We start from the raw sequence: 14442 nt of genomic DNA on the forward strand, positions 1-14442 counted from the left end.
TCAGACGCTATTATTTGTCCCCTGGGATTCCACATACTCAATATGCATTACAGAGGAGAGGATTAAGAGTGGGCAGAAAGAGTGAGGGTGGAACAGCAGGACTGAATGATTTGGGCAAAGATCTTGTATCAGATTTGCAAATTACCAATGAAGACAGGTTTACAGCATGGCATCATTTTCGCTCATTGTGACAAACTGGAAATTAAGGCTCCCTCTGCATGTCAGAGGGATGACATTTAACAAGGAATGTTGCTTCTTAACACAGGGAGATCAGCTCGGTGCTTTGTGACCACCTAGAGGGGTGGGATAGGGAGGGTGGGAGGGAGGGAGACGCAAGAGGGAAGAGATATGGGAACATATGTATATGTATAACTGATTCACTTTGTTATAAAGCAGAAACTAACACACCATTGTAAAGCAGTTATACTCCAATAAAGATGTTAAAAAAAAAAAGAAGAAAGAAAAAAAAAACAAAAAAACAAGGAATGTTATCAAAAGACTCTTACTTGGTAACAATAGATCCTTGGAGGCAAGGCAGACTGACCAGAAAGAAAAAATAGGCCAAAAATCTGAAAATAAACTTAAGACCTGGATCTCAAAATAACCATGATCCTGTTGACTCTGTATAAGTCACTCAAACACCTTGTGAATGAAAGCCTCAAAATATTCGTTCACCAGAATGCTGGTACCTGGTATTATGGATGAATATGTTAGAACGTCATTCATTTTTATTTAACCTTAGCAAGTGCTTGTTTTCAAGGTATCTTTAGAACTCTGTTCATCTAAAGTTAAGACAGTAATAAAATCTTGCGGACAGAGGACATGGGATTGGAGGTCCTTACTCCTATATTTCCTTTGACAAGTGGTGGCCTGTAGTAAAACACACCCTAGTTAGCAAGGGGCCTTGGAAATGAAGAGGTAACTTAAGTAGCAGGGCGCAGGGTAACTACCCATAATCCCTAGGGAGACGTGTTCCCTATCCTGTCATTGATTTCCCGTGTTCAATATTGATTCACCAGATTCCTTAAATAATGCGTAACAATGCACACCTACCTGGTGTTTACCCATCTCAATGTTCCCTGAAACCTGCCTTTTCCTCCATTTATAAACACATAGAGAAATATTATGCTTTGGCACTTTTGTGGCACCTCCAGCCCCAGCGTTCGAAGCCCACTAGTCAAAGCTGTTTGCCCGAATGCAAAATAATTACAGAGAGATCTTGGTAGGGAAAACAATCAGACTGGAAGGTATTCACACTGAAAAAAGTGCCATGTGGCATTCTGCCCCATTGAGAACACGGGCTAGGGGGCATTCACTTTGGTTTACTGCCTGACTAGCCATGAGGAAAACATGGATTAATTATTCTCTTTGGTACTGTGATGGATTTCTGCCATCTATCTATCTATTATCTATTTATATTTATCTATCACCCATCTATTCACACACACATGTTTACATCCTACATACAAATATACGACAGTTATAAATACATGTCAAATATATATGCCATACTTATACAAATATCAGAAGGTAAATGAAATAACAGGTCTAGAAGGAGAAGATTCCCATTCCAGTTCTGACTGTGTCTCTTATAAGCAAAGAGATACTGGAACAAGTCACAACCCTCTCTGCCTCAGTTTCCTTTTGTGACATGGGGTTCACTCCTGTCCTATCTAGAGAGGGAACTAAATGAGAGAATACACAGAAAACTGCTGTGAAAAGTACACAGTACTATATAAATGCTGGGGATATAATGAGATGTTTTACAAAAAAGCATTGTTCCTCTGCTAAGAAGTGTAAATCCACATTCACGTTTTCTATCTGTGAACGTTCTTCTTTGAAATTAAATTGAGACCATAACCAACATCCCTCCCAGTGCTGCCTGAGGTTTTACTCAAGCAAAAAAGCAAGGCCTTCTTTTTATCATTCATCGCATTTGAGTTCAAGCACCGAGAGGCACTTTTTAAAAGTGGTGAAAATAGCTTTCTTTTCACAGCAGAAACACAGAAAAGGATCTCCCTCTGGATGCTAATATAAGGATGAGGCTTATTCTGCAGTTGTCACCGAAGATGCCTTGATTCGGATTTGTCGATGGTATGTTCCTGCACCAGGAAGTTGGGAGTGGTGTGAAAGCGCGCGTGAAGCCATCACTTTATTTATTTATGTGAATAATTAAAATATTGAGATACGTTTTCAAGTGGGAACCTTGTTCCATTTTTCATTTGGCTTTTAGTGCCAACCGGATACTTCCTTCTCAAAAGTGAGTTAAGATAAAATCCTTCATGCATTCAATCAACTCTGATCCTACTGTTCCTTACTCAGACACTTTCAGTGCTTTTTGAATTAAGCACAAGTCCCCGGCTGGGCGTACAAGAACTTCTACAAATCTAATCCCAAACCTCCTTTCTAGCACTTTCTCCTGCTCACCTACCCCCAAAGCACTGTGTGTCCAAGCTGCTATATTCTCTCTCTCTCTTGTTTTTTTGGCCTCACCGTGTGGCTTGCGGGACCTTAGTTTCCCAACAAGCCCCTGCAGTGGAAGCACAGAGTCCTAACCACTGGACTGCCAGGGAAGTCCCTATTTGCTATATTCTCTACTGCTGTTTTAATGGCGCCTGTGCTTTCAACCCAGGTGGCTCTTCTCCTGTTCCCCCTTGTCTGGAGATGCCTCCTTCTTCTACCAGGATAGGACTTCTATCTTGGCCTGGTGAAATTCTACCTAACCTTTAAGACACATCTTAAATGCCAGTAATCCCATGCAGCTTTTCCTAATACCCCTAACCAATTGCAATGTCTTCCCTTTCTAAATAAATTGTGGTTTTTCTCAGATTACCAAAAAAAAAAAAAAAAAAAAAAAGCCAAAAAAACCACCACCACACGCACACACAACAACCCACATGCGTTCTATGTTGGCACACTGATCATCGACTACTGGGTGCTTTCCCTCACAACAATGAAAAAATAAAAGCTCCTAAAGTTAAGGATGGCTTTTATTTTACTTTTTTAACATGTATTATGAAAAATTTCAAACATATACAAAGTCAACAGAAGGCCCTCTTTATTTTTGCATCTCCTTCGGGACCTATCATAGTGTTTTGCATGTAGCAGAAGTAAATTTAAGTAATTAGGGACTTAGGCAAATAGAGCTGTCGGTCTGCATATCTGGCTCCCTGTTTGCTGGATGGTTAAGCTTTTCCTTAGTAACACACCAGCACATACAACCTACACACCTGTAGGATCACAGTCAACATGGGTTAAACCCATTCACCAACTTTCAAAATTCAGGGAAAGTGCTTATTCTCAGGGTGATGTCGGAGAGTCAGCAAAGCGAACTGTGTCTGAGAGGATGAGGAGAAAAACTCATTAATATTAAGAAATTTTCTAAGAGGATTCTAATCTGGTTGTGTATCTGTGTGATTTTCCAGGTGACGCATATCTTTTGTAAATGTGAAATATTTGACAGATATCCTACAAGTGTTAGGGCTCTCTCCACATATCAGAGTCTTAGCCTTTCTTTACCTTGCATTATTAACTGACACAAAATATCATTTTGAAGAATCCTCCCTCTTCCAAACCCTCAGCTCAGACCCTTAATTCTACTATTTGAGACAGACTTTTAAAGACATTTTGTGCCTACCTAGCCCATTAAATTTTGCTGTTACTGTGCGTGTGTGTGCGTGTGTTTGGGGGAGCAATGAAATCCTTCAAGCAAACCAGAATTCTAGAGTGATAGCTTACATGCCCATGCTGTGTCATCTCCAGTTCACTCAAACTGACTGTACACTTTGCTCTTCTGTGAGTGCATGGAAGATCAATAAATACGGGGAAACTCCAGCCCAGCTCCCCACTTTCCCATCCGATGCGAGTAGGTCTGAGGCGGATCATGCTCCTGTGACGTGTGTGCCGCAGCTCAGGAAGGCAGGTGGTGCGGACCCAGCTCCCCACTTTCGCATCCGATGCGAGTAGGTCTGAGGCGGATCATGCTCCTGCGATGTGTGTGCCACAGCTCAGGCAGGCAGGTGGTGCGGGGACACCACTCAAGCTTGGCCTATTCAATCCCGAGTCCTGTACCACGCATTCATGCATAGCAAAACACCATCTGGTCCTATTTTGCCTTTAGCAATCACAGCTGACCAAGAACGATAATAACAGCTGTTGCAAAACAAAAGCCAGACAAAGGGGGTGGGGACGGGGGCGAAGGAAAGGTTAGATGGAAGTCCAGTGCTGAAAAATGCTCCATGAAGTGAGAAATGGGAAAGAAACCATTCAGATGTCTGAATGGACACAGCAGAGGACTGCTACTTAAACTTGAGATATTAATCCATCTGTCTAGAACGCTTTCAACCCTCCGTCGGTTGGTAATATATTGCAGAAATTATGCTGCACGAAGGCATTTAAGCTTCTGTTCTTTGAGTCGGGAGCTAATGACCCCGTGTCAGCTAAAGACGAAAACTCCTTATCTTCTTTCATCATAAGGCAGGACAGGTTAAGGCAAAAAAGAGAGTCTGTTTATAGCCAGAGTAATAAAATAGTGTGCACATGGCAGGGGAGAGAAAAGGTGTGTGGTGGAGGACCGGGTGCGGGGTGGGGGGCTCGTTAATGTCTGTGGACCACTTAAGAGGGAAAGCAGTTAGGCCGTTTAGGTGACCCGCTAATCAGATACCACACTGCTCATGCCTATTTTTCATTACCTTGATTCATTTCTGACCTGTAAAAGTACACCACGTACTTACTTATGGCTCAGAAATAGGAACCAGTCCTGTGTACAAAGTGAAATACAAGTTGACTCATAATGTGTTTTATCGGATCCTGAGAATAATATGGTAACAAGGTTGGGGAATTCTTTTCATGATTCAAGCTTTCTGACATTTTCAAGACATAGTTTTGCCTGGTGATTAATGCTTTAAACTGTGGTGATTAAGCTATTTTTTTTCTTGAAATTGACCATCAATGGCTTAGCAGTATTTAATCAGATGTGATAAAACCCAAGATTTATAAAAATCATTTAATAGATGATACAACACCTGCTTCTAACTGCAAACAGTTGAAAACAGACTTCATTTGCAATTCAGTCTTATCACTAGTGACATGTTTTTTCCCGAGCAATACTTCATGGTTTTTCAAAATGACAATTACAGAACTAATACACAATTACTGTCACATGTAGTTTAGCAATTAATTTTGAAGACATTTGTCTAAAGGTTTCACAACAGAATATAAAATGGTTCTTATTGTTATGTAATGTTAGTTTCAATTCACAGAAAATCTTTCACCATCAGCTCTGCTTCTGATGGGTTTGATGTAAGCAGCTCATTTCTTTGTGGAATACAATTGCTCCCTTGTAGATGCGATTAGGCATCATTCTTAGACTGTTTGAACACTGATACCTGTCAACTAATACATCTTATGAAAAGCTTCAATTTAGACAAAAATTTTCCTACAGACAGAAATCTATAAATTTATAATTAGAATCTCTTGCTGTTCAATATTTGTACATAATGCAGGGGATGAGAAGATTATGAAATATTGAAAGCTGAATTCATTATTCATAGCCCACAACATACAGTAAATATTCTTTGAAATACAACAACAACTTTGAGGAATCCATATTCCATTATTTTTTGAATGTCTTGCACACAGTAGCCATGGATACCACTACTCACACCCTAATTTTTTCCAGATTAGGATTCTGGTCAGGGTTGACACTTGCTGTTTTTAATTTTCATTTTATCATAAGCAGTTGAAGACTGTTGCCAGTGGTAATTTGCAATTTTTATCAAGACCTCTTCATTATAGCTTCTGACAGGACAGATGCTGTAATTAATCATGCAGGACAACTGGGGATAGTGGTCACACTGTTCTCAAAAAGGAGTCACTACAGAGCAGGAAAAGGGGGGAAGAAATGGGCACTGAAATAATTATTTTGGCTTAAGAATTAGCATTCACCATCTATTTTAACAGCAATAAAAACACAGTGCCAGCTAGTCCAAGCCCTACATAGAAGACAAGTGCTTTTCCCTCTATACTTACCTTGCCCTTGCATCTTAACAAAATGATAATCATAAAAAATTTCTAATGGTTCTATTTCTTTTTCTTTTTTGGCCGCACTGAGCAGCTTGCGGGATCTTAGTTCCCCGACCAGGGATTGAACCTGCGCCCTCGGCAGTGAAAGCGAGGAGTCCTAACCACTGGGCCGCCAGGGAATTCCACTAATGGTTCTATTTCTAACGGTTTATTTGTTTTTTTACAGGCTCTGGTTTGGGGCCATGCAATCCACATACTTGGCTATGAATCTCTTATTTCCAGTTGAAAATGGAAGGAGATGCTTGGGCTCAAACACAGGTTGGTATGGGACCTATTTCCCCCATCTTCTACATACTCAAGGAACCAAAAGTGAAATTTGACATATTTTATTTTGAAAAGTGAACAGTAGTTGCCTGGTTGTTGCATCAAAATACAGTCTGCAGTTTTTACTGAAATGTGTTTATTCTATAGCAAGATAAAAGCATTTTTGTTTTAGTTAAGCAAAATACAAACAACTTAATTGCTGCTATCATAACTCATAAAAAAGTATAAAACAGCATAAAAACACAATAAGCAACGTAGCAATGAATGGTTTATGTCACCAGTGTTTACGTTAAAGCCTCATTTATGAAAACTTTACAACACATGATATGAAAACTTACAACTTTGAAAGAAAATATTTACATTGATTATTCAGATGCGGTGCGCCTTTTAAATATTCTACCGGTATTACATCATAATAAAAACTCTTGCTCTTTTTTTTTTTAAATCTTAACTTTTGTAATAACTGTCTCCATTTAAGTGCATTTCCCTTTTAAAAATACAGTGTTTTTCATTTTCGAAACTTGTCACTCAAAACACAGAATATAATATTCACATTCTTTTCTTCTAATTGGAATGAATATAATGGGCTAACAGTGGTCATAGATATTGTTACAACATATACTGTGGTTTGATTTGGAGAAGTCATGGGTAAAAAGTGAAAAGGAGTCAATAATTGAAACTAATCACTTGCATTTTTTTTTTTTCTGGAGAGATTTAAGGAAAAAAAATAAGAGCTTTGGCAAAAGTCTGTGATTTACATTATTTTTTTCATGACAAAAAAATGCCATCAACGATTGACGTCATACAAATGTTTGTATGAAACTGGATTTTCGTATTTCAGGTAGTTACGACTGTGCTTTTTATTTTTAGGGCTTCGGAAGTTCCAATCGCCTTGAAGTGCGGTTTCTTCACTTCGGGAGAAATAAGGCCATTTGCTATGACTCAGAGAGGCCAGTTTATTATAATCATCAGTATGTCCCAGGATTCATTAAACGGTTTGATTCACATATTGTAGGTAGAGCCTGAATAAATAAAAAAAAGGCATCACATAAAAGAGCACAGCTTTTCTTGTTTAAAAACAAAGTGGTTTAGAGTCAGCTAGAAGATGATTCTCAGCTACACTGTAGTTCTTATTGCCTATCTAATAGACACTTGAGAGGACCGTGTGATCTTTTACACATTTCTGCATAACCAACACCGACTCACGAGTTGCAGCCACACATGGTTTACTCTCGGACGCCACTCTTCTCCAGATGCGCAAATCCGCCTGCCACGTGCGTCTTCAGAAAATACTGACCTGCGATAATACTTGAGTCTGTGTCTGAGACTGTATCTGTGACTGGTGCTGCTGAGAGGCTGGCTGGGGGCTCCCGATGGCGGGGATGGGGGATGTAATCTGGGAGGTGACAGGGGAGTGCTGCCGAGGAGAAGGTTGGGACTGATGCTGCATGTGCTGCAGCTGCTGCAGCTGGAGATGCTGCTGCAGCTGCTGCTGCAGCTGCTGTTGGTTGATTTGCTGCTGGAGGTGCTGCTGCTGCTGCAGGTGCTGCTGCATGTGGTGCTGAAAATGCTGCTGCTGCATCTGCTGCTGGATCTGCTGATGCATCTGGTGCTGCTGGAGCTGCTGCTGCTGCATCTGTTGCATCTGTTGTTGTTGTTGCTGCTGCTGCTGCTGCAGCTGCATCTGATGCTGCTGGGTCTGCACTGAAGGGCTCACTTGGGTGGAGGACGCCGAGCCCACCATGGAGCTGATCAGCGGAGCCCCAATGTTCGATGGCATGTTGGCTGCGATGGTGACCGAAGTGACAATCTGGTTCATGGGGAGTCTCATGGTTAAGGGTTTGGGAGCGATTGACCTAGGGAGCGATTGTTGGAGAGTCTGAGGGGAGGCCGACACTGTTCCATGCTGAGACAGAGGAGGGTTGAGAAGGAGGGAGGAGGTCAAATTGGTGGACGCCAGGGTCTGCTGAACAGAACGAATGGTCTGGGCTTCTGCTGATTCGGCAGCAGCCTGCATTTTGGGGGAGAAGGTTGGGGTATTTTTAGTATTGTAAATTGATGACAAAAATGGCCACCATTATTCATGCTTCCCTGAACCCAAGCACTTTGTCATGTGACTTTAAAGCTCCTTTCAGAGGTGGAGTGGAACTCCCCACCCTTTGAATCTGGGCTGGCCTGGCACCTTTGCTCTGGTCAACAGAATGTGATGGAAGTGAGGCTTCAAAGTCTGTTTGTCTGTGTCTCTCAGAACCTACCACCTCGTGATGACAGCCATGTGGCCCAGTTACCCACTCAAGAGCCAGCTCACTGCCAGCCAACTGCCACGTAGGTGTATGAGTCCAGCACCAACCCCCTGAGGCTGACTGTACACAGACGAGCAGGACTAGCTGATTCTGCCAAGTCTTGGCCTAGATTTAAAGACCCAGCTAGTTAACTGGCACTTTCTGGGATAAATGCTTATCTTTTTAAGTCATTGGGCTTCGGGCTGGTTGTTACACAGCACTATTGTAGTAAAAGATGACTGATACATCTATTTAAGAGTAACAATTCTTTAGCATTTAAGTCTGAATTAACATCACCAGCAAGAACCATTTTGAAAGACAACAGAGTATAGACTGCCTGAGTTCAAATCTAGTTCTACTACTCAACAACTTTGTGGCTTGGAGCAAGTTAATTCACTCATCTGTTCCTCAGTTTCCTCATCTATAAAATAGTGTTATATGGTATTCACCTTGTATAGAGGTTGTGAGAATTAAACTAACTCATATTTATTAAGCATTTAGAACAGTGCCTGGCCTACAGAAAGCACTTTGTAAATGTTAGCTATTTTCATTAATTAACAATTACTACTACCAGAAAACAACTGTTACCAGAAAACTTCAAAGCCCTGTATATAATAATCAAAGCTTTGATTATTTGTAACAGTGCTCACTTGAGTATAAGAAAAACATAACTGAATTCTTTAGAGACACTAAATTGAAGTACTTTACAACTTTAGAAGTATTTTTAGTTTACCAAATATTTTCAAAATTTAGCAAAGGAGTCATACATAAAGGGAGAAAGTTAAGCACTCATGTGACTGTGTAAGCTGTTATAAGATAAACAAATGACCTGGGGCTCAACATGAAGAGAAACTGCCTAATACATTTTGTGCTAAAAACACACAATTACCTCCACAAAAATAAATTATTTTAAATGCAACTGGGCTTGGAATAATTCCTGTTAAAGACTATTTTTTCCTCTTATTCTTCACAAAATTTGGGTTTTTTGTAGGGGGTGTGTGTACGGGGGGGGGACCTTGGAGGCATCAAGCTGCCATCCACTCTCTTTAATGATTCTGAAAGTTTATTTCTAGATTTTTACTACTCACATTTATAAAATCTACTATTAGAAGAAACCTGAGGAGTGACCTTACATGGAGAATCACTCAAGGTAGGAAAAGCCATGGCCGATGGCTTCTGTTTGAACACCTGATCAGTGTAAAGCTCCGTCCATCGGTGGACAGTTCTCTGGTTTTGTACAAAAACTCAGGGGGCGCTGCATATTACTGGAGGGTTGTGTTCTGAAGCCTTTGGGTAAGAAGAAACCTGCAAATACTCATAATTATCTTTAAAAACAACCATTAAATCACCCACAAAGTAGAATACACACAGTCTTCTACATATAAACATGAACATTATTTTTATATACTCTAATATTAAAAAATCGCCAAGCCAGTCTTAAGGAAGAAACTACAAGGAAAGTCTATATCTAAACACCTGGGCAATCACACCATTATGCCTATGAGATACTCCCCTAGTGGAGAATGGAAAAGGGTGGATGGCTGTGAAGAGCTCCTGCTCGCCTGCCGGGTCTACTCCCTCCTGGTTGAATATTAAGCTTCTATTAATTTTGTTGGTTGTTGTGAAGATTAAAAGTGAGAGTAGAGTCACATCTTAAGGGAAAGTCCCGGGCTCTGATTGTAGAGACTTAAGTTAAATGCACATGTGATGTTTATTATTTCTAATGTTGAGGCTGAAATCTCGCTCCCCTTGTAACCTCACTCCTTGGATGAGTTCTTCCATCCAGGGCACAGAGATCAAGCTTAGGCTTCCCTTCCAGGATGGCTCTTATATTTGAGGACCATAATCATATGCCCCCAAATCTTTGCTTCCATGATTCTTTCAATTATTTAAATATTATTGGATTTTTCGGTCCTTACCATCGTGGAGGCAACCTGCTGGAGGGTCTTCAATTGGTCAACCATTGGGAACCAATTCTTTAGATGTGATCTAACCAGCAAGCTGTACAGTCAGATGCTGCTTCCTGTGAGATCACCATATTAGCAGCTATTTCACACTTTGGGTTCAGGTTGAAATTGTTCTAAATTTATACCTCAAGGACTATTTTAGTTGCCTGTCATGTCTCTGACTATAAATTTAGGGTGCTCTCAACTGCACTTACCTAATGAAAAAAACAAAACAAAAGCACCCCCCCAAACAATTTGGATTTATTTTTTTAAAATTCCATCCTGTTGAATAGTTTTTTAGAATCAATGGAATCAATCAATCCATTTGGCAACATTTCCAAATCGGATTTTAGTATCCAACGTAAAACGTTTAAGTTATCCCTTCTAAGTCGGTCACAGACCTGATCAGCCCAATCATGGATGATATTTCCAGAATGCCTTTTGAGTTACTGGCTCTTGGCTTAAATCCATGTATGATCAATTATTCATGCTCTAATGCACAAAGATCACCTCTACCTGCTTCTAGGTAAATGAATGAATAAACGATTCACATAAGAAGTACATGCACATTGTTACTCTATTCATGTCACTCCGTCTAATTAGCCATCAAGTACACCTCAATTCTTAACATCTGTGGCCCACACATTCTACCAATGTGCAAATCCCCATCCAGAATAGGTATATCTCTCAATGTGCACCTTCCAGAGTCTCACAAAAAGCTTTTGCTATGGACCTGATGAATGTTTTCTCTTTCTAATGAAGTGGGAAGAGTCCTAAGAGCTATACCTATGAGGTATAGGAGTACCTCTCTTGATCTGGTTTTGAGCAGCTGCCAACGGTGGATCTTACAATTCCGGTGAAGAAATGTTGTAAAGACGAGAAAAGAGGGCTAAACCCTTTTTAAATGGCTGTGCCGGCAACACTGATAATGCCCTGAGGCCCTAAGTGGTACTCTGTGGCAACAACAATGACAATGAAATGGGATCTCTGCTTGCCAGGGGAAACACATCACGAGCAAAAACATCAGTTCACATTATCCTCCCCAAAGCCTCTCTAAATTCTAGGAAGGCTAAGGACAAAGTTAATTAAATGTTAAAAATATAAGGTAACAGCTCATGCTCCTTTTGGATCAAGGTAATAATAATCCAGAGTGACATTTGCTTTGGACTACTGTTGCATTTTATAATACATCAGGGCCCATTGTATATTCTATGTATAATACGTGTATACATGTCTTTTTTAAAGTACTTGGAGCATAATTTTATTTTAAATAATCATGAGGCTTATTTATTTATATGATGTGGAATAGTTTGGTCAAAAACGCAACATCCTCTATTATATTATATCCTCTATAATGCAACCACTGGAGAATTTATGATCTGATGTCCAAAAATGCCTGACAAACATACTTCTCAGTTTAAATAGAGGACATTAACACAGATCTCAGTCCCCGACGGGAAGAAAGGGGCTGTTTGAAATCTGTCTAAATAGCTTCAACATACATATATATAGAGATCAGTGACTCTTGGAAACAATCTGGATTCATAAGCTTGAATGAACACTTATTTTCCATGCCATCCTTGGGGAGATCTCTAATGGGAACAAATAAGTTTATGAGTTGTTCGAGATGCTTTTTTTTTTTTAAATCAACTCGAAGAGGAGTTGCATTTATGATTTCAATGCTCCAGGGCTCCTAACTCTCTCGGAGACTGGCCGTCCCTGTCCGGGTTTACCTTAGAAACGAGGCTGGCCCTATATGCAGCCAGGGCTTTCAGGTATTCTTTTTTGGCGGCTTCCGTTTTCCTTTTATAGACCTATTAAAAGACCACAATTAGCACCACCTTTAGCACACACATTCTCAGTCATAAAATAACTGCTGGGCAAATTACGTGCAACAGAACTCACATAAAATGTTGGTCTCCCTGGCTTTGATTTTTAAATGTAGAAACACACACACAGATATTAAAACAAAATGAAACCCTGCCACCCTCACTGGGGCACAACTCTGACGTTTACTATGGCAAACAGAAAAAGATTTCCGGTTGCAGCATAGAATTCATGAGAGTAACAGCTAAGGGCCTTCTGTTCGGGCAGTAAATAAAGTAACAACGATGAAATTTGCGGCAAATGGTTCAAATTATAGAAAGTTAAGGAGCTTCTCCATCCATGTCTTCTTTCCCTCACACCCATTTCTAAGCTGAAACAAACCAGAGGATGAAAAACCAACAATAATAGGGAAAGTGTGTGAAGACAGAAGAGATAAGATGGAGGCCTTTCAACCTGGGTTTTCTTTTGGAGAAAAAAAAAAGAAAAATCAGAGATAGTGAAAGATGAAAGATTTCCATTAGTGAGACCAGTGAGTTACATAAATATATTCCAGTATATTAAACCTCATTTGGGCTTCCTTAAACCGTGGTGTCTGATGGCTGGCTGTTATACTAAAGTGCAACTATCCTTTCCTCCAGAATTTAAAAGTTAGATGCAGCAGTTTGCCAGCCCCCTTAGGATTACATTTCTAGGGTAGAAAATCAGTCTGCCGCATAGAGCATGAAGCTCAGTGCCAACAAACAGGCAGATTCTACAGTTGCACCATCCCAAGGAAACCAGTTGGTAGGAATGAGAAGGAAGGAAGAAAGAAAGAAAGAAAGAGAAAGGGAGGGAGGGAGGGAGAAAGGAAGGAAGGAAGAAAGAAATAAAGAAAGAGAGAGGGAGGGAGGGAGGGAGAAAGGAAGGAAGGAAGAAAGAAAAAGAAAATCAAGGGTTTTCCATTCCTTATTCCTGAAACAATTATTCTGGTTTATTACTAATAAGGGTCTATTCTTGTGAGGATATGGAAAATCAACGCCCATGAATGGTCACTGGAGTTTCATGCAAGGAGCCAGGGGAGGACTGAGCCCCGAGGAAACCATTCTTCTCTCCATTTGTGTGGAGGACTTGCACGGGGAAAGATGGGAAGCTGGACCCTAAGGAAGTGTCTCCCACCAGCATGGCTAATCTCTCAATGCCTCTCATACAGCCACACTTTCAAATGAACTTGGAATAAAATTTCAAATGCCCGATGACAATAATGAGACACGCAGAGTCAGCTTCAAAGTTTGGAAACCCCCCAGGAGAGCACAAGAGTTCCGAAAGATGATCAAAAAAAAAAGGCAAGCAGGATGGACCTAATCCCTTTGTAGTGCCTTTTTTGAACAAAGGGGGGAAAAATTCCACATTATTTAAAATGAAAAGATTATCATCAAAAGTTTATGCTTGCAGGATACTGCCTGGATCTCCTCCAACTCTCTTCTGAATGGGTTCTGAACACACACCCTTAAGGGAACTGAGAAATCCATATAACTGCAGAGTGGTTTGGATTTATATGTTTGTGTTTTTTAATTCCATAGCTTAGAAAGGCTTTCATGAGAAGCAATCATATTAAGTGGATGTATTCACTCAGAAAAGGTGTAAAGAATAATCTTGCAATGACCATGATGGATCTTTGCCTCACCTGCTTTTGTTCTTCTCCAAGGCTGTCCCACATAGATGCTACGATTTTTGAGACCTCTCCAAAGGTTGCATTAGGGTTTTGACCTTTAATTGCAGCCTGTGTGTCTCTGAAAAACAGGGCATATGCTGACACTGGCTTCTGTGGCTCATTGGGATCTTTCTTTTTCTTTTTCTTTGGAGTCTTGGGCTTCTTGCCAGAATCTGGAGCAGCTCTTTTCTCTCCAATGGCCTGCAAAGCAGGAAGAAAATTCACTGCCTAGAATGTACTTGCAGAGAATGCAGAAAGACTTACTCAGGTCCCCAATCGTTCTTTTAAAGTTTTGTTAAACATCACCAACAGATGAATCACCACCAAATGTGGGGGAGGGGTAAGTTTG

At 40.4% G+C, this 14442-nt stretch overlaps 1 protein-coding gene across 1 annotated transcript in view; it reads right to left on the reverse strand.

Moving 5' to 3' along the window:
- Positions 1 to 7630: 7630 nt before the first annotated feature.
- TOX3 (TOX high mobility group box family member 3) overlaps positions 7631 to 14442 on the reverse strand; it is a 104949-nt gene continuing 98137 nt past the window's right edge. Inside the window, exons 5-7 of the mRNA XM_060085135.1 lie at positions 14067 to 14294; positions 12310 to 12390; positions 7631 to 8359 (exon numbers count right to left, since the gene is read on the reverse strand). Coding sequence (XP_059941118.1) covers positions 7631 to 8359; positions 12310 to 12390; positions 14067 to 14294 — 1038 coding nt within the window. The remainder of the gene's footprint in view (positions 8360 to 12309; positions 12391 to 14066; positions 14295 to 14442) is intronic.

Source organism: Mesoplodon densirostris, chromosome 19 (assembly GCF_025265405.1).
Source record: "Mesoplodon densirostris isolate mMesDen1 chromosome 19, mMesDen1 primary haplotype, whole genome shotgun sequence".
NCBI lineage: Eukaryota > Metazoa > Chordata > Mammalia > Artiodactyla > Ziphiidae > Mesoplodon > Mesoplodon densirostris.